This window comes from Drosophila gunungcola, unplaced genomic scaffold (assembly GCF_025200985.1).
Source record: "Drosophila gunungcola strain Sukarami unplaced genomic scaffold, Dgunungcola_SK_2 000058F, whole genome shotgun sequence".
In the NCBI taxonomy this organism is placed as follows: Eukaryota; Metazoa; Arthropoda; class Insecta; order Diptera; family Drosophilidae; genus Drosophila; species Drosophila gunungcola.
Genome location: NW_026453221.1, coordinates 230767 through 252627, shown reverse-complemented (window position 1 = coordinate 252627; position 21861 = coordinate 230767). Strand labels below are relative to the sequence as shown.

Sequence of the window (21861 nt, the reverse complement as noted above, 5' to 3'; positions counted from 1 at the left end):
TTCAAAAGCTGGATTACGCATTAAATGGGAAAAAGCGCAAATTTTGAAGACAAAGATCAATTTTCTAGGTTACACTATTGAGAACGGAACCATAGCACCAACTAACGAGAAAATAAAAGCGGTCGTTAATTTTCCATTTCCTCAAAGCAGACAAGCTTTGCAGCGTTACTTGGGTCTGACGTCTTACATGCGCCGATTATAAAGGATTATGCCTTAGCAGCAAAACCATTGAGCGACTTGCTGCGAGAGAAAAATAGTAGAAAAAACGACAGGAATTTAACGTTGACTGAGGAAGGCTTTGTTTCCTTCAACTCTCTGAAGCAACTGCTAGTATCAGCACCAGTACTCAAACTGTTCGATCTGCTAGCAGTAACCGAAGTGCTTACAGATGCAAGCAAGTATGGCTTTGGCAGTGTTTTAATACAAAGGGACTCAGAGGATCAACAGTATCACCCAATAGAATTCATGATTCGAAAGACGAATGCTTCTGAGGAAAAGTACAGTTCCAACGAGCTTGAGGTTTTAGCGATTGTAAACGCGCTGAAAAAGTGGAGAGTCTACCTGCTCGGAAAGCGATTTACAGTGATCACCGACTGCAACGCTTTTGCAATGACGATTAAAAAAGACGACCTGCCACCGCGAGTTGCTAGATGGGCCATGTCATTGCAAGAATTCGAGTTCAAAATGGAGCACAGAGCTGGAACCAAAATGAGGCACGTGTATGCTTTAAGCCGATTGTCATGTTTTTTAATCACAGACTCCACAAAGTCACGATTGTTAAATGCACAAAACAACGACAACTGGATAAAATCCGTATTGAGCAGCAATGACGTGTATGAAGACTTCTTTACAAAGACACAGTATACGAATTACTGGTTGTTCCTGACTCAATGGAAGAGGAAATCATAAGCATTGCACATAAGGAGGGACTATCAAAAAGACTCGTGATATTTTAGAAAAGAGTTATTATATCCCTGGAATCCAGCCAAAAGTCGAAAAAGTAGTCAAGGGATGCGTAGAATATCGAATGAAAAAAAGAGGGGTTGCTCAATCCCATTGACAAGGCTCAAGAACCTCTCGGAACGTATCATATCGACCACGTTGGACCTTTAACTGATACAAAGAAGAAATATATATTTTGGCGGTCGTTGATGGATTTGCCAAATTTGTTTGGCTTTATCCAACGCGATCGGCGGGATCAGAAGTTTTGGAAAAGCTTGAAAAGCAAGCAGCAGTCTTCGGCAACCCTCGTTGAATTGTTACTAACAAGGGAACTGCATTCACTTCTGGACTGTTTAAAGAGTACTGCAGCCGCGAAGGAATTCAACTACTTCACATCACCGCCGGTATGCCTAGAGGTAACGGTCAAGTGGTAAGAATCCACAAAATTGTCATACCCATGTTGAGCAAGATGTGCCAAGAAAATCCTGCCAATTGGTATCGCCACGTAGACAGAGTTCAACAGATAATAAACAGTAGTCCATCTCGAACCACCAAGTATAGTCCTTTTAAAATTTTGACTGGACTCGATATGCGGAAAAAAGACGATGATTTGAGAAAACTATTTGAAGACTTAGGTATAAAAGAGTTTAATGACGAGCGAGAAGAGATACTTGAAAACATACAGAAAGTGCAGCAAGAGAACAGAAAGAACTTTAATGAGAAAAGAAAGGTTTATGCTATAGGGGAATTAGTAGCAATTACACAGTACGGCACTGATATGAAACTTCGCCCTAAATTTTTTGGCCCGTACAAAATTACTCAAATACTTAATCACGGTCGTTATGAGGTACAGAAAGAAGGCAACCAGGAGGGGCCAAAACAACCTACAACAGCCGCAGAATATATGAAAAAATGAGGTACATTCAGGGGCGAATGAAGATGCAGAATAGCCGATTGTGGGAAAGGGATACTTAGTAGATTTAGTTGCCCTCTATTCGTGGTTGATATGGGGATACACTGTTTTGAATTTCACAATAAAAGCAATTGATGTCATCAGCCTGATTCGCAAGCCGCATTCCGTCCCTTTTTATCAGGTTGATCTATCGCCATCACTTTCTTCCCTAAAGGCCCATACCAAGAAATTGCGCCATAAGTCAGTCGGTTGCGAAGATTTGTCGAAGGAAGGTCATGGTCTCCCTAGAGTGCGAAAGTCGTGAAACTTGATTGGTTCAGTTTTAATTAAATAAACTCTTGTAATCTTTACCCGAAATAAATAAATAATAACTAATTTGAAATACCCTACAATTATTTGTTTTGTTTTAATATATGATAAAGGTTCTAGCCTTGATACATTATTATAAACATAGAGTATACGCTTTAGATAATCTTACATTTTATTTGACAGTAAAAATTCATCTCTTTGTATTGAACAATTAAGAATTTTAATGACCTTATTCCCTTCTATTAATATTTATGCATTTCTGATTTAAAACTGTTTTTGGAATATTCCATGTAAGTATCATGTTTGGTTCAATGTAATTAAGCTGAAAACTTTTATGGGTTTTGGTATACTTAAATTCTGTAGTTTCGTGTCTTATAATTCCATTTATGCATTCATCAAATATAACCTTTTCTGTTTCTTTAGTTTTCAAAAACGTAATATTTACTGAATAATTTTTCTGTTAAAATGTTATTATTTTTATCTGGATAAGGAATAATTTCAAAGACCGGGACTTTAACTATGTCGTTAGGAATATGGGAAATTATAAAAATTTCGTTCGTATCAGTTTTACGCCAAGTAGTAGTTTCTGTTTTTAATAATATTTCAGAGTTAACGTGATTCAAATAATCGTGTTTTAAATGTTTTGGGTTAAAAATGCCAAGTCGTGATAGTTGCATTTTCAACTCAATGTCTTTAATATACTCTGTAAAGTGTTGTAAGTTAAATATTAGCACTGCTATTTGTTTTTCTCTTTCTTCGTCTTCTTTTAATTCATTAATTGTTTAAATTCCTTTATTTATAACATCTATTGCCATATTTAAATCTTAAATTTAAAATTTTTATAATCTTGATTTAACGTTTCGAATTTATAAGCTGTTCCAATAAAATTAGTTAGACCTCTCTTGCTCCGTTTGATAATTTTTAAACTATTAGTTTCTCGTTAAAGTTTTTCTTTTAAATATTGAACCTGAATAATTTCTATTAATTCGTTCGCTTCTTTTAAAAGACTATTGCATATTTGTTCTGTTTTAGTTAGGTTTTTGGACAAATAGTGGTACTCGTATTAAGTTGGCATGTCCAGTTTTAATATAAGGTATCCGTTTTGGGTTTTCATTGGGTTGATCTCAATATTTTGTCCCTTTGTAATTTAAATTAAAGTTGATATTATTAAAAATAAAATTATGATCATATTTTTGCTGTCGTTGTGGTTTTTGGTTTCCTTAGGTTGGTCTGGAATTATTATCATATTTACTCTTATAAATTTTCTTTTTCAACCTGGTTTTATAATGCACAATCTTCCTGCCTCTGTTTGTTTCTTCAAATTGTTTTTCATCGACTTGTCTGAGTGTTCCTGTCTTTTTGAAAGGGTTCGTTGTTTTTGGTTTGGTTTGTCTATCTTCCTAATTTTGTTTTCTTGTACATTATAATCAGGTGAACCTGCATACATAAATATATCGGCTGGTGCTCTATTTGTGCTATTATGTTTAGTTTTATGATTATAAGTATAAAGGATTAACTCAAACTTTGTATTTGTTTTCTATATCTGATTGTTTTATGAAATCTTTCTACGTCTCATTTTTACTTGTAGTAATTTGAGTTTGTACTCCTTTTGAAATTAACCAAGCCTGTAATGCTGCACACATAAACGATGAATCTTTATCTGCTTTGTTGTTTTGAGGCTTTCCCATTTCTTTGAATACTTCAATATTGCTATTTTTGCTTCTAGCTAATCTCTACCTTTTACTTCTACTAGTGTAGCAAATTTAAAGTATATACCGATACATGAAATTGATGATTACCAACCAAATAAAAATCCATTGTGTATTTTTCTCTAATAGTTTGGATTTCTGGAGTGGTTTCAAATGACATTTTTGGGTTCCTATGTTCTTATTATGCAATATTGCAAATTTCGCATTCATTTATAATGTCTTGAATTAATTTCTGATAATCAGGGAAATATAATATTTCTTTAAACCAGTTAATGGTTTTATCGCGTCAATGCTGGAGAAGTTCTTTATGTTTTTTTTTAATATTGTTTCTTTAAATTCTGCGTAAGTTAGGATATCTGTTAATTTTACACTACACTTTGTTAATTTCGTTAATTAATTTGGGCTAATTATGGAAAATCGGCTTCATTGTGGAAATAAATAGCACTGTTTTTGGTACATTGGTACTCTTTAATTATATCTTATAAAATTCCTTCATGCATCCTTGGAATGATGCAGGTGGATTTTTAAGGCCAAATGGCATACGGGTATATTCATATGTTTAGTAGAAAATTAAGTTTTTGCAATTGATTTGGTATCCATTTGAATTTGGTGGAATCCGTTTGCTAAATCAATTGTCGAGAAATATTAGCAGCGCCCAAGTTTGTCTAATATTTCATCCATTCTTGGGATTGGGTATTTATCGTTTACGGTTATCTCATTAAGATTGCGATAATCTACTACAATCTGTATTTTGTTTTGCCAGATACGTCACTCTTTTTTGGGACGATCTAAATGGGAGATTTTTTAATAGTTCCCTGTTTAATAATTTCATTTATTGACCTCCTCATCAAAAGTTTGAGGGTACTTGTCTGGTTTTCTATATACTGGGTCCTCATGTTTTGCTGAAAGTAAAGTTTTCACTTTCTTTGTACTGAGTATCTTTAAAATCAAACAAAACCCTTTTTAAACTTTTCTTCATCGTTTAAATGTTCAAATCTAAACTGATTACATTCTCTTAGTTCATTGTTGATAGCATAATTAAGGGATTGGTTCTTTGATAGAGGTGGATCAAGACATTTTAATGCGGTCTTCTCTTTTTCAATATCTTCATTGATATACCTCATTTTATGTTTCTTTATCGTAATCTATTATAGCTTTATTTGCTGCTAGATATTTTATACCTAACAAAATGTCAAAAATATAAAAAAAAATTGTGCAAATAAAATTTTTGTTTAAATGGGCAAATTATTGTTGGTTTAAGTGTTACACTGTTATTTAATTTAACAGCTCCATTTGTTGTATAAACTTTTAATGTTTCAATTGTTGCATTGTTATCTGTAAAAATTCATTTTCATTATATTGATAGATAACCACGAATCTATCATTCCTTTAAAGTATTTATTATTAATAATCATTTTTATATTGTCTTCTGAGTCCGAGGCAGTTTGATGAAAATTTACGTCTATCCTATTTTGTCCGCTCTGGCTTTCCCTTTGTCTTTTAACTGACGCGTTTGGGGCATTATTTGAAGTTGATGGTTCGAAATTCAATGGGTTTTGGACCCTACCTTAAGCTAATGAATTTCTAACTTCTTGATAGTTAAGCTGATTAATTGTGTTAGATTGATTTTGATTTGAATAACGCTGAGAAGTTGTCGAATTGTTTGAGTTCGAATAATTGTTGTGATGATTAGTTTCTTGACTGAAAATTGGAATTTGTTCTATTGCTATAATTATTTTTATGAAAATTTCCCGAATTCCTACGATAATAATTTTGAGAAAATGTTTCATACGGATTTGCATCATGGTATCCCAATTCCATAGAAGCAATCTTTAATTTTTCAATAGTTGTTATATCTTTTTTACCCAAGGATGTATACAATCTAACAGAAAGTTTTCTATCAAGAGAATCCCTAATTGTTGTTTTTTTTTCAGAAAATTTGAATAGTTAATTTTATTTATCGGGTTGGTTTTTAAAGCTAATTTGTCATAAATTGTACGTCACTTATCTCTGTTCAGTGATGTACTAACTGATGCTTCCTTTGTATTGTGACTCGTACAGGTTTTTTATTAAGTCTTCATATGGCCTGTGGTCCTTAAATGCCATGATTAGGGCATCTTTCATTTCCTTCCAGTTGTTTGCTCCGGATCTGGCGACGACATCTTGGGCTGCATCAACCACCAATCTCTCGATGGCTCCAAAAATAACATGTATCTGTCTGACATCCTGAGTCAGGTATAGTTGTTGTAGATACTCGATTCTTGTTACAAAGCGGCTTAGATCTCTTAGGGATCAATTGAAGTAGGGCAATTCTTTCATTTTGCCCAACATTTGGTTGAGGTTGGCCTCTGACAATTGTGCAACTGCCAATTGGCAGCCAATTAAAAACTTTAACTATAAGTTTAGTATTAAAAATTTTTTGGTTTTTAATTTAACTAGTTACAACATTTTTATTTTTGAGAACACCGACTAATTAATTTTTGTGGATCAAGCCTTGGTTTCCGAAAGCTTTCGATCTTCTGAGAGATTTAATTGAGTGAACTTTATATTTCGATTTAGTGAGCTTTGATTTTAATTGAGTGAAAGAGACTAAAGGAGACGCAATTTGAATTTGGCAAAAGTGTGGGAACGTTCAGTCTGAGATTTAACATTAACAATGGAAATTTCCCAGAGCCTTCTGAATTTAAAAATTGTTTACAATAGCTGGGCTTCAAGTTTTGTTTGCTGTTTATAGGGTGACTCTAGAGTAAGATCTAATGTGTGGAAAGGGTGTATAGGTGTGTAGGCATATGCATATCGTGTGTGGGTGTAGATGTGGATATGTCACTATATATGTATAACTTTACTCGTAGAGTAAAGGTGTTTTTTTTTATTCGTTGAAAAGTCTGTAACAGGTAGATGTTTTTCGACCCTATAAAGTATATATGAGTTAGCATATAACCCAAAGGTGTTGCAAGACCGGATGAAATTTTCCAAATCAGTGGTCTGTAAGAATGAAATACAAAACCCGCGTCGCTGAATCGTAGGGGAATGAACCGGGCACGAAGCGCTAAGTCAGCGGTCCCACGCTAGTCCCGCTGACCAAGGCGGAAAAGTAATGCAGCGGGCTATGCAGCGGATGCGAAGTACAAGGTTAGCACTCTGCCCATAGCGCTGCCGTCAATTCTGCCCGTCGCTGCCGACGTCAGGCCTTCTGCCCAGATTTCTTGGAGAACATTAAAGTTAGCATTAATTAGTGCTTAACAGACTCGAAAGGAATCCAAACGGACTCCCGGATAAATTTAATTACAATAAACGGGAGTAGTTCCAAAAAAAAGCCAGAATTCTAAACAACCACATTTTAAACCGAAACTTTTCACACAAAAATAAGGGTCAAGTTGATCCCTTCTCACGGTCCCGGCAAATTCCAAAAAAGGATATAAGGGAAATGTAACAGACAAAAGGTAAATACCTCAACTCAGGAGCAAGAATACGCCGAAGATTATAAGAAACAGGCTCAAGACTATATAGAGGAACTCGAGGATGATTTACTCCCAACCGAAGACTGTAATTTCGAAGGGTAGCGGGGAAAACGATTCGACTTCTAATAGATACAGGTGCATCGAAAAATTACATAGAACCTTTGCCAGGTCTGGCACACATAAAAAAGTGGAGGAACCTTTTATGGTCTCATCGCTTCATGGCTTAACTAAAAAATGTAAAATAAATCTTTTTAACGAAAATTCGTATTATTTTATATACGAAAACCATAAGGAATTTGATGGCATTGTTGGTCTATATCATTTAAAGAAAGTAAATACTCGAATTTACCTTAGTACCGGTAGGATTGAACACAATTCAGGATCGGAAGAATTCCAATTTGCTAAATACAAGAATGTTATTATAAAGTCAATGATGCGGTTAGAAAATAATTTAATTTAATGATCTCTTAACCTTAAGGAATTCGATGACATTGTTGGTCTAGATCATTTAAAGAAAGTAAATGCTCGAATTGACCTTAGTACCGGCAGGATTGAACATAATTCAGGATCGGAAGATTTGCAATTTGCTAAATAAAAGGATATTAATTTTATCACTTTAAATGTCGATGATGTTTCCAATGCGGTTAGAAAAGAATTTAATTTAATGATCACTAAGAGGGCTGGGGCATTCGCAGACCCTAATCAAGCCCTACCATATATATAAACACGGTAGCAACTATCACGTGTGGCGGGGAACCCGTGTTATCTAAGCTATACCATTACCCAATTTGAGTATCTGATTTTGTCAATGCAGAAACTAAACAACAATGAAAAAATATTGCACAGCACCTCGAACGAACAGGTCGAAAAATTACACAGCACCCTTAAATACAATAGAACTATCCCCTCAGTGACTAATAAAACGCCAATAACAATAACTCGAATCCGAGATTAGTACAAAAATTAATTAATTTAAACAAAAACAGATCTTACGTAAGTTATCAGGTCGGCGACAAGGTTTTCATGAAATCAAACAAACGCATTGGAAACAAACTATCTCCCCTATTCTTGGAGGAAGTAATTGAACCAGACCTTGGGACGACAGTTCTTATTAAAGGGAGGGTGGTCCATAAGGACAATTTAAAATAACGATTCTTCTAGACTTAAATTTAGATTTTTGTTCTTTCCTTCTTTCTTGTTTTAGGTTTACGCTTTGGACTTTTATTCTGATTATTCTGACTATGACCTTTTCGATGACCGCTGCCTTACAAATAAATGACTATTCACATTCGGACAACATACCGGTAATAGATGAAGATGTCACAATCTGGGAGGAATTTTGGTATCTGGGACACTCCACTAATATTACTTCATATGAACTTTACTCACTCGAACAAAGACTGCAATTGACGCTTTTACACAGGACCAAATGAGATGGATATTAACTGTGGACGTCAGACGGATAGATTCCTTAGTGAGTACTTTAATAGTTCATCATAGGAATGCACGCAGCATTAATATGTTAGGATTAGCCCTAAAGGCAATTGCAGGTGACCCAGACTTCGATGACTGGGAACCGATCAAAATTTGAACAGAATAAATTAATTGAATCAAAGACTAGTCAGGTAGAAATGAATTCTAGAGTACAAACTCGTTTAAACGAATTAACCAAATCAATAAACGCAGTCTAAAAATCAGACGAAATAGACAAAAGTCACAATTTCAAAATAATCTTGGCCAAAAATATAACTATAATAAATGATCTAGAAAATTTAAAATTCTCAATAACATTGACAGAAGCAAACTTAATAAACCCAGAAATTCTGAATGAAAGTGATATTAAAGCAATTAATAACGAAAGGCTTACACATTTTAGCTTTATCGATATTTTAAAGGTATCCCAGATAAAAGCATTTCAAAATAATAATTTAATACACTTCCTCATAAAATACCTCAAAACTAACTTAGTATTAAATTTAGTATTAGTAGAAAATTTCTATTTACCCAATACAACATAGTAATAAGATTCTTGACTTTGGGGAGGACAACTTAGTTGCTGATTGTGGTAGAGAGTCGTTTGCATTCCACAAGTGTGACGCTTCAAGTGGAGGAACGTTCTGCAGAAAATCTTAACACGCGCCCAAAAATTGGTTTCCCAAACCGTCGCCCAGTGCAGCACCATTCCAGGCCACCTCAGTCCAATAACAACAATTGACGACGGAATACTAATTATTAACACGACGACAGCCCTAAAAAAAGACCCTTTTTAGAAACCTCTATCGATGGTGACCCACGTTAATATCACGGGAGAACAGCTGAGCCTGCCTTTCATTTACGAGGCCTGAAAATTCTACAACACATCGAGCGTCTTGAAGAAGAAATTCTAACGGAGCCATCTTAACTAGCGGTATTACTTTGGTAATTGTTCTGGTGTGCCTTTTCGTCACCTATCAACTCCCTTCGTGCGTTCGTGGACCCCAGAGCAAGTTGACAGCTCTACTAAAATCTACGCTGAAGAAGTCCGAGAACGACCTTAATTTAAAGGAGGGAGGAGTTTGTATGGAATCCAAAGGTCTTGCAAGACCGGATGAAATTCTCCAAATCAGCGGTCTGTAAGAATGAACAACAAAACCCTAGACGCTGAGTGGTAGGGGAACGCACCGGGCACGAGGCGCTAAGTCAGCAGTCCCACGGTAGTCCCGCTGACCAAGGCGGAAAAGTAATGCAGCGGGCTATGCTGCTGAATTACAAGATTAGCATTCAGACAGCGTAAGCCAAAAATCTGATGATTTTTTAAGGTTGCATATTTTATTTAATTGTTTTTGAAAAATCCTAAAAGCGAATTCGAATTTCCTAGGAATGTTCCAAAATTATTTAAATATTTATTGACCATTAAAAATAAAAGTGTTTGTTTCCCAGTTAGTCCTGAACAGGGGATTAACGTTAATAAACGCACGTTTTAAGCTGACTTTAGCTACGTTTTTACCCGCAACACTATAATTTTGGAGATACGCTATAACGCCGTTGCTAGGAGCCGCCAATTGACTCTCCAAATCTATTTTTGAAATATGAAACAGTTTTCTGCTTTGCATAAAATAGCCTACCTGTAAGGACCAATCTCCAGTTTGCTTGTTGTAAATTGAAGTAAATCTCTGATCCGAAGTATATGTGCTCTCAGAAACAGTTAGGAGGTGTAAGTCTCTATGGCGTATCCATGACACCTATTTAAAATATACCTTATATTATTAATTATGCACGGAACAAATTTAAGATATTGTCATAGTTTCAGGTATGGTAGTTTAATTTATTCTTATGTGAGGTTAATATTATTACATCAAAGCAAGTATTTTTAAAATGTATATATGTATAGTGAAACTATTAAGGGCATCATTAAAGTATTTAAAAAAGAATGAGAGTGTGAGTAAAGAAGTAATTTTTAACTAAAGCATATACCAATCTATATTTGGTAACTGATGAAAATTGAGAGCAAAAAAGTAACACTATTAAGTAATAATGCTGTCCACTCAACTTTACCGTTTTGTTTCCAAGATTTTTTATGCGACAGTTCAGATGACCTGTTTTTCCAACTAAAGATGTAACATTTTTTGTTGCAGACGTATCAAAATAAGGACCTCTGCTCAGGGCTCTGCTAAATTGTATAATGTACTCATCACTTAGGAGATATTTGTCTGCCATTGTCACTTTCTCTTCTGAATTTTTTGGGCAAGCTTCCCTTAAAATTACTAAGAAAGTAATTACATTTTTGGCTTAAAACTGTTTTTAACTACTTACAAATACTTATAAATAAACGGAAGTTCAAAAAAACTGTCATTTCTAATGCGATTAATTGTCGGACATTACACAATAAACGCCAATTAATGTTCGTAGATTTATGCGTCTTTACATTTATTATATTAACCTGCGCAAAACGCATGCGCAATTTGGATACATTATATACATACAATTCGTAAAAATGCCAAAACCTAAGTATTACCATACTGTCCTTTTTTGCAATTTTTTTATATATTTTAAAGTTGAGCCTAGTACTCAGATCATCAAACAGTTTCGTCCGCGTAAAAAGTTTATTCTTACTCATGTGACAGAAGTTTTGGTCTTATGGTCTTACTATCAGTCAGCTGGGCTTGTTGACCATATTTCATCATTATCAATACTGTTAATGTATGTATACATATATGTAACATATAACAATGTGATATTATGAATAACAATTTCTATAATCGTTTTCAGCTATATTTTACGCTTTTAATGGAAGTCATTATTGTATTATTCAAGTTCATTTTTATGATTTTTTTGGTTTTTTCGTCCATTTTTTGATCCAAAAAATGCTATGCTCTGCCGACTCCAATATCAAAAAATACTTTTTTTTTCCTAACGCCGGGTCCTTACGCGTACGTTCACACAGAGAAATCTGGCAATAGTTTGCAATTTTCTGGTATTTTTTCTTCGATCTGACTACCGGGGTGATTATACGTGTTTACATTTATTATATTAACCATGCCAAAACCTAATTGTTACCATACTGTTCTTTTTGCAATATTTTAAATTTAAGCCTAGTTCTCAGATCATCAAACAGTTTCGTCCGCGTAAAAAGTTTATTCTTATCCTGACCGAATTTTTGGTCTTACGGTCTTACTGTCAGCCAGCTGGGCTTGTTGACAAACGGAAAACAATTCAAAATTATCCCGCCAGCTTGCAACCATATTTAATTATTATCAATATTGTAAATGTATATATACATATATGTAACATTTAAGAATGTGATATTATGAAAAACAATTTCTATAAACGTTTTCAGCTATATTTTGGGACGCATTTAATAAAAGTCAACATTGTATTATTGTAGTTAATTTTTATGAGTTTTTGGGTTTTTTCGTCCATTTTTTGATCCGAAAAATGGTATGCTTTGCCGACTCCAATATCAAAAAATACTTTTTTTTCCTTACGCCGGGTCCTTGCTTAAGTTCACACAGAGAATTCTGGCAACAGTTTTCAATGTTCAGGTAATTTTTTCATCGATCTGAGTACCGTTGTGATTATACGTGTTTACATTTATTATAGTAACCATGCGCAAAACGCATGCGCATTTTGGATACATTATATACATACAATTCGTAAAAATACCAAAACCTAATTCTTAACATACTGTTCTTTTTGCAATATTTTAAATTACGGCCTAGTACTCAGATCATCAAACAGTTTCGTCCGCGTAAAAAGTTTATTCTTACTAATGTGACCGAAGTTTTGGTCTTACGGTCTTACTGTCAGCCAGCTGGGCTTGTTGACAAACGGAAACCAATTCAAATTTAACCCGCCAGCTTGCAAGAATATTTAATCGAAAGTGAAAAATAAATGGAATATTTTGATGTTCACAATGTATTATTGTAGTACATTTTGTTGAGCTTTTTGGGTTTTTCCGTCAATTTTTTGATCCGACAATGACTTGCTCTGCCAACTCGAATTTCAAAAAAATTAAATTTTTTATTCCCTACGCCATCTGAGTACCGGGGTGAAAAAATGTACTGACGAAAAGTTTACGCCGTTTATTTGGCTCTCGCTCTCTCATAGCTGGCGTACAGATTTCGTCGATCTGAGTACTAGGCTTTAAGGTCTTACTGTCAGCCAGCTGGGCTTCTTGACAAACGGAAAACAATTAACCCGCCAGTTTGCAACCATATTTAATCATTATCAATACTGTAAATGTATATATATGTCGGATCTTTAGTTTTGCTTTCGTGGTATTACGCTATTAAAATAAGAATTAACATAAAATGCTGACTTACTCGGAAATACATTTTTACTTAGAATTTGTTAAGAATGCCACTCGTTGCTTTTTATTCCTCCCTTCACATTCCTTTCTTTATATGAGTTTCTGTGTGTAAGTGTTGCGTTGAGCCTAACGAATTTTGTTATGTGCAGTCTCGGTGTGACATGGTACAAGTAAAAGAGACGGCCATATGGTATTTGGCAAAGTATGTGAACAAGAGGATGTTGACCAGTTTGGGCTGTATAAAAGAGAGTTCTGATTGATAGATCAGACAGTCTCGATCGAGAAAGCGCACGGCTCGCAACGCCGAAGAATTCATTGAGGAACCCGATTTTCCGACATATACATTTATACATAACATTTAATAATGTGATATTATGATTTACAATTTCTATAAGCGTATTCAGCTATATTTTGGGAAGCGTTTAATAAAAGTCAACATTGTATTATTGTTCATTTTTATGACTTTTTGGGTTTATTTCGTCCATTTTTTGATCCGAAAAATGCTATGCTCTGCCAATCCAATATCAAAAAATAAATTTTTATCCTTACGCCGGGTCCTTGCTTACGTTCACACAGAGAAATCTGGCAACAGTTTTCAATATTCTGGTATTTTTTTCATCGATCTGAGTACCGGGGTGATTATACGTGTTTACATTTATTATAGTAACCATGCGCAAAACGCATGCGCATTTTGGATACATTATATACATACAATTCGTAAAAATACCAAAACCTAATTCTTAACATACTGTTCTTTTTGCAATATTTTAAATTACGGCCTAGTACTCAGATCATCAAACAGTTTCGTCCGCGTAAAAAGTTTATTCTTACTAATGTGACCGAAGTTTTGGTCTTACGGTCTTACTGTCAGCCAGCTGGGCTTGTTGACAAACGGAAACCAATTCAAATTTAACCCGCCAGCTTGCAAGAATATTTAATCGAAAGTGAAAAATAAATGGAATATTTTGATGTTCACAATGTATTATTGTAGTACATTTTGTTGAGCTTTTTGGGTTTTTCCGTCAATTTTTTGATCCGACAATGACTTGCTCTGCCAACTCGAATTTCAAAAAAATTAAATTTTTTATTCCCTACGCCATCTGAGTACCGGGGTGAAAAAATGTACTGACGAAAAGTTTACGCCGTTTATTTGGCTCTCGCTCTCTCATAGCTGGCGTACAGATTTCGTCGATCTGAGTACTAGGCTTTAAGGTCTTACTGTCAGCCAGCTGGGCTTCTTGACAAACGGAAAACAATTAACCCGCCAGTTTGCAACCATATTTAATCATTATCAATACTGTAAATGTATATATATGTCGGATCTTTAGTTTTGCTTTCGTGGTATTACGCTATTAAAATAAGAATTAACATAAAATGCTGACTTACTCGGAAATACATTTTTACTTAGAATTTGTTAAGAATGCCACTCGTTGCTTTTTATTCCTCCCTTCACATTCCTTTCTTTATATGAGTTTCTGTGTGTAAGTGTTGCGTTGAGCCTAACGAATTTTGTTATGTGCAGTCTCGGTGTGACATGGTACAAGTAAAAGAGACGGCCATATGGTATTTGGCAAAGTATGTGAACAAGAGGATGTTGACCAGTTTGGGCTGTATAAAAGAGAGTTCTGATTGATAGATCAGACAGTCTCGATCGAGAAAGCGCACGGCTCGCAACGCCGAAGAATTCATTGAGGAACCCGATTTTCCGACATATACATTTATACATAACATTTAATAATGTGATATTATGATTTACAATTTCTATAAGCGTATTCAGCTATATTTTGGGAAGCGTTTAATAAAAGTCAACATTGTATTATTGTTCATTTTTATGACTTTTTGGGTTTATTTCGTCCATTTTTTGATCCGAAAAATGCTATGCTCTGCCAATCCAATATCAAAAAATAAATTTTTATCCTTACGCCGGGTCCTTGCTTACGTTCACACAGAGAAATCTGGCAACAGTTTTCAATATTCTGGTATTTTTTTCATCGATCTGAGTACCGGGGTGATTATACGTGTTTACATTTATTATAGTAACCATGCGCAAAACGCATGCGCATTTTGGATACATTATATACATACAATTCGTAAAAACACCAAAACCTAATTGTTACCATACTGTTCTTTTTGCAATATTTTAAATTTAAGCCTAGTACTCAGATCATCAAACAGTTTCGTCCGCGTAAAAAGTTTATTCTTACTAATGTGACCGAAGTTTTGGTCTTACGGTCTTACTGTCAGCCAGCTGGGCTTGTTGACAAACGGAAACCAATTCAAATTTAACCCGCCAGCTTGCAAGAATATTTAATCAAAAGTGACAAATAAATGGATCGGGAATATTTTGATGTTAAAAATGTATTATTGTAGTACATTTTGTTGAGTTTTTTGATCCGACAATGACTTGCTCTGCCAACTCGAATTTCAAAAAAATTTAATTTTCTTTTCCCTACGCCGGGGCCTGGCGTACGTTCTCACAGAGAAGTCTGGCATTTTTTGGTATGTTTCTCGTCCATCTGAGTACCGGGGTGAAAAAGGCACTGACGAAAAGTTTACACCGTTTATTTGGCTCTCGCTCTCTCATAGCTGGCGTACAGATTTCGTTGATCTGAGTACTAGGCTTTAGGGTCTTACTGTCAGCCAGCTGGACTTGTTGACAAACGGAAAACAATACGAAATTAATCCGCAAGCTTCCAACCATTTTTAATCATTATCAATATTGTAATAATAATAATAATATTTGTATTGCAGTGAAATTATGAATGCAGGGTCCTCTTTTAATAAAGAACGCTGACTTTGATATAGTATTTATTAATCGCCTTTAATTAACAACTGGTTTGCTTAAACTTAACAAAATAAACGTGTGCTTCTCTCAACAGTTCTCTACGAGATTCTGGCTACGAGTGGTAGTGTCAGCTCGCTTGTATCGATAACTTCCTTATACTATGGAGTACAGAAAGGGATAGATAATGAATCAGAATGTGAGACCACTTCTGGTTGAGCTGGTTACTCCTTCATGAACTCCGCAACTTTACTTTTTTATACGGCCTTTCACCTTCTCCATCTCTTTACCAACTTTGAGCATTTTATACGGCCCTAGGTTCTTGCCCTTCAATATTAAGTCATTACCATACCGTGGGCGTTTGATGGCTACTTAATCGTTGATCTGAAATTTCTTTTCTACATTTCTCTTTGAGACAATTGCTTTCTTATACTCAGTGTGGATGCTCTGAACATTCTCCCTGGCTTCCTTTCTCAACCTGTGACCTTTCATCTCCTGAGATAGGCATATCTAATCCTAAAATCGTTGGTTTTCCTTTCTATCGCGTGAAATTGGAAAGTCGCGTACTGCTCGTGTCTTTTCATCGCCTGGTTTGACGCTTCCATTCTCAACGACATAGCCCAGAAAGTTAACCTTCCGCTTCAAAACCTGACATTTACTCCAATTTTTACGCAAGCCATTTTTCTGCGCCTTTTCCAGACTTCTTTTCAATTTTTGAACGCCCTCTTCAATACTCTTACTTGCAATAATCACGTCATCCATGTATACGAACGCATACTCGTTCTTAATCGAATCACGCATAACTGCCAGAATAAAAATGGTAAGCACTGCTGGAGAGTTTGTTATACCGAAAGGTACAAACAGGAACTCATACTGGCCACTCTGAGTAACGAACGATGTATACTTTTGGGATTCGGCCGAAAGAGGCACGTGAAAGAAACCATTATTCAAATCTAATGTTGTGAAAACCTCTCCTCCTTGCAATTTCACGATCACGCAATCCATGTGAGCAGTTAGGAAATTATCTCGGACAATCTTCTCCATTTTCTTGCGATAATCGCAACACAAGCGCCTTTTTCCTATTCTTCTTATCAACAAGAAGCACCGGCGAAACAAACTCGAATACACTAGTCTTAATTATCCCTTCTTCTAGTCATTCTTTAACCTAATCATCGACGATTTTCTGATCGCAATATGCCAAACATATCGGATTTTGGAAAACACGCAACTCATTTGCTAGCAAATGAGAAGTGAGATTTCGTTTTGGTTTGTAGTCCACAAACATAAGCTCAAGTTCTGCCACTACTTTACGACTCAAATCAACTTCCGAAAATGCATTACAGTCTTCCAATCTTATCATGCACAAGCTCTCAAACTTGGTAATTAGCTGCACACAATAACTTTGAATAATCTGGCTGTCGACCGCTGCTCTCTTAGTATCCTTTTACACACTAGGAACCATTAACAAAAATATAGAACCGGACTTGGTTACCTTCATATCCACTTTGTCTAAGATTGTTGAGCCTAAAATTGCGTCAAACTTCACGTTCCCATCAGCAATAACATGAAACTCGACCGACATGTAAGTCCCTCTGTAATAAAACTGTCAAACGTAAGCACCTAACTCTCACCGATTCCTGTTAAGACACTTTGACGACCCATCAGAGCACAAACTCCTACACCTAATTTTATGAACACACGCCTACGCATCAAACACAATTCGGTTCCTGAATCAACAAGTCCTTTGAATTCTGAATTCATGCAGATCACCGATTTCAGTTACAGGCTCAACAAGATTTTCATCCTGTACGATATTTGTAGCACTTTCTCCCTGGTCCGGCTCTTCTGCACTACACTGCGCTGTGCGTTGTCCTGATTGATCGCACATAAGCCATTTACCATTTACCGGACAGTCTTTCTTCATATGCGACGAATCTCCACACCTGAAACACGTTCTAACCGTTCCACAGTGGGCCAGGATTGGAAAGAAGTGGCAAAAATTAATAACTCCCAAATTATCAATAGATTTAAAACTTTTAGTATGTTATCTTATGTTTTTGGGGTCGCTGATTCCGAATCTGAAATTGGATTTTCAAAATTCAAAATGGGGGACTCAAAATGGCGGACTGAATATGATGACTTTTCTAAAAACTGATTAGTTCTCATTGAAACTTGTTATTAAATTACTTCTAATCATTATTTTTAATTTTTTTATATCAATTTATATATTTTTTAAAAGGATTTGTGATAATTTTGTTTTATAATTATATATTACGCTTAGGATTAGCTGCTTTTGCTAAAGCACTCAGGATGTGCCACGAGAAGGCTCCTAAACCGAATTAACATCCCGTTTTTTTTGTTTTGGTTATTTAATTTTTTTTTTATTTTTTAATTTTTTTTTGCATTTTTAAATTTAATTTTTTTTTAGTTTTTTTAATTTTTTCAATTCAATTTCATCCAGTTCATTGAGTATATTTGACATATTATGTTTATCATCATAGAAATCTTTTTCTTCTTTTTCAACTGAAGATTTACTTTAAGTTGCAGCCTCTAATAATAAGTCAATTACCTCTTTAGGTAATGACAATAATCTTGTCTTAAAATATACTCAAACACTGGTTCGATTTCATTTCGAATCATTCAATTTTTGCAAATTTTCTCTTTTTGTGAAGGGGTCCATGCTTACAACAATTATAAACGCTCTTTTCGGATTTAAAAAGTTCGATTTCACCACACCGTCACCAGTTGGTTTGCTTGCAGAAAGCATTCAGCACGCTGCATCGCATGTAAATTCCTGCACAAATGTGTATGTTAACACTGTTGTGTCAGCACTTTGCTGCTCGAGCGGTCGGCTTGCCGGCCGCGCATAGCTTACTTAAAGTCATATATTTTTTCAGTTTTTATTTGGACATTTAATAAAAAGCATTGGCTTGAATGTAAAACTCCGGCAGTGGCCGTCAACACTTATTCTATTAATTGAAATTTGTTATCGAGCCTTAAGGGCCGTTAGCAACGAAGTCAGTTACTCCCAACGTAGTCTTCGTAAGAAGAGAGAAGAGAGCCATTGGCAACCGACCGGCACATCCATATGAGCAGCCAGCCACGGTGGCAATTACGTCTTCACCCCTTCCCCCGGACCAGCCACGGTGGCAATTGGATCGCAACTCTTCACCCTCACGGACAGCGGCGAGGGACAGTGCGAGGATGCACAACTAAAACATATTTGGCACCCAACTTTAATACCGAATCCGCGACACAAAAATATGTAAGTGGGCTGATCAAAATTAATACATTAAAACTTCAAATACACATACAGGGAAAAATAAATAAAAATCCCTACAAACTATTTACCCAAAATCAAAAAATATACAGTTTGAATAAAGCAATTGTAAAGGTGACTTACAAATAAAGTGAATTAATAACGGCCGTCCCTAAATAAAATTTTCCTTCGGACGCCAAGCACCCAGATATTAATATATACAAAATTAATTTGTCGAATTAAAACATTCGGCCTCCCAATAACGTGTGTTTAGTGTCAACAAATTAGTCGCCTTATGAGTTTTCCAGGCCCATATAGGGAAACTAAACACGAACTTGACAGTGACAGTGAAGAAGAATTAATCCGAGATACCCGGAGATATCAACCAGCACGGGCACAACAAGAAAGTAACGCGGAAACACAAATAGAGGCGTTAATTCAGGCCGCATCAACTAACCAAGAACAGAGGCTCAGAGCCGAATTCGCGGGTCAGATCAACGCCGTTAACCAACAACTTCAGAGCTTGCGTATAGAAGCGCCAGAAGTAGAATCTTACCAGAGGGTAAAGGTAGTACCGGGAGCACCACAGTGCGATATACCATTACATATAGTGAAGTCGATTCCAGATTTTACTGGCATACAAGATGAGTACGTGGCATGGAGGCAATCCGCCACTGATGCCTACGAATTATTCGAGTCTTATGGGGGCAGTTCCGCGCATTACCAAGCCGTTACTATTATTAGAAATAAAATTAAGGGACCAGCGCGCACTGCTAGTTTCTTATAATACAGTGCTTAATTTTAAAGCCATACTAGCTAGATTAGACTGCTCCTACGCAGATAAAACATCTTTGCGCCTATTACGGCAGGGACTTGAGTCGGTCCGTCAGGCGACCAAACACTTATGCAGTACTACGATGAAGTCGAACAAAAATTGACCCTCGTTACAAACAAAATTGTCATGACACATGACGACGAAAGGGCTTCATTACTCAATACAGAAGTTAGGGCTGACGCCCTTCACGTATTCATTTCCGGTCTAAAAAAATCACTAAGGGCTGTTGTATTTCCAGCACAGCCAAAAGACCTGCCAGCAGCACTGGCATTAGCTAGAGAGGCAGAGGCCAGTATCGAACGAAGTATGTTCGCGGCCACATATGCCAAAGTAGCTGAGCAAAGAAATCAGAATAGTGATTTTCACAAGGGCCAGCACCGAGCGCCCGAGAAACAAGGGAAAAATCCTGGTGCCGACCGCGGACCAGAAAAAAATCCACATTCCTTTAAAAAGCCGAACAAGTATCAGAACAACGATACATGGCAACTGTTGTTAACGCCATTTACTGCGACCTCTCCGCACTAGCATGCATCCAACATTCCTTGGTGACCGAATTCCCAGCAACCAAGTTTTGGCATTGCAAAAAATTTGTGAATGACATCACGAATGCAAATGAACAAAAAGAAATAATTATCTGCGAACACAACCGCGCTCACAGGGCAGCCCAGGAAAATGTTAAACAAGTCCTTCAGGATTACTACTTTCCAAATATGTCCAAACTCGCCAACGAAGTGTATTTAAACTGCAAAACATGCACCAAGGGGAAGTACAACAGACACCCCAAGAAGCAAGAGCTGGGTATTACACCAACCCCCTCATATGCTGGCGAAATGCTGCATATAGACATATACTCTACGGATAAGAGATTTTTTTTAACCTGCGTAGATAAATTTTCAAAGTTCGCTGTAGTACAGCCATTACTTTCTAGGGCCATAGTCGATGTGCGCAGCCCCATATTACAACTTATAAATTTTTTCCCAAACATTAAAACAATATATTGTGATAATGAGGCATCTTTCAACTCGGAGACAATAACCTCATTATTAAAAAATCAATATAACATTGACATTGTTAATGCACCCCCTCTACACAGCAGCTCAAATGGGCAAGTGGAGCGATTCCACAGTACCCTAACTGAGATAGCTAGGTGCATGAAAATCATCCAAAAGGTTGATGATACCGTTGAGCTTATTATGAGAGCCACAGTAGAATATAACAAGACAATACATTCAGTGACAAGACTACCACCTAAGCAGGCCTTGCACTCAGCTAATGCCGAACAGAAATTGGCAATAATAAGTAATATTGAAAAGGCGCAACAGGCCAATCTAGATAGATGCAACCCTACCAGGCAAAACAGAATTTTTGAGGTAGGAGAAAAAGTATACCTCAAAAATAACAAGAGGTTAGGAAATAAACTTACCGCACTGTACACAGAAGAGCGTGTACAAGCAGACATGGGAACGTCTGTCATTATTAGAGGGAGGGTGGTCGACAAGGACAACCTTAGGTAAAATACCCATCAACTCTTCTTACCTTTTTTACCCTATTTTCATATACACTACACCTTAGCATAATTACTCCAGTTTATACACAGTAGATTTAACTTTTCGCTTGTTTACAGGATCGCGGGAATTTTATTGATAACGTTAACTGTAGTTAGCGCTAGAGTGACGGATTATTCGCCTGCGCAGTACTACGATGAAGTCGAACAAAAATTGACCCTCGTTACAAACAAAATTGTCATGACACATGACGACGAAAGGGCTTCATTACTCAATACAGAAGTTAGGGCTGACGCCCTACACGTATTCATTTCCGGTCTAAAAAAATCACTAAGGGCTGTTGTATTTCCAGCACAGC

The 21861-nt window shown here is 36.1% G+C and overlaps 1 protein-coding gene across 6 annotated transcripts in view; it reads right to left on the bottom strand.

Moving 5' to 3' along the window:
- Positions 1-21861, bottom strand: part of LOC128264148 (neurotrimin) — a 350308-nt gene that overhangs the window by 320340 nt on the left and 8107 nt on the right. Inside the window, exons 1-3 of one of the 6 annotated variants that reach the window (XM_052999513.1) lie at positions 12299-12315; positions 10869-11077; positions 10439-10555 (exon numbers count right to left, since the gene is read on the bottom strand). In XM_052999513.1, coding sequence (XP_052855473.1) covers positions 10439-10555; positions 10869-11030 — 279 coding nt within the window. In that variant the 5' untranslated portion in view covers positions 11031-11077; positions 12299-12315. Of the gene's footprint in view, positions 1-10438; positions 10556-10868; positions 11078-11126; positions 11380-11426; positions 11446-12298; positions 12316-21861 lie in introns of those variants that run through there. The other 5 variants (XM_052999511.1, XM_052999509.1, XM_052999508.1 and 2 more) reach the window with 5 other exon arrangements.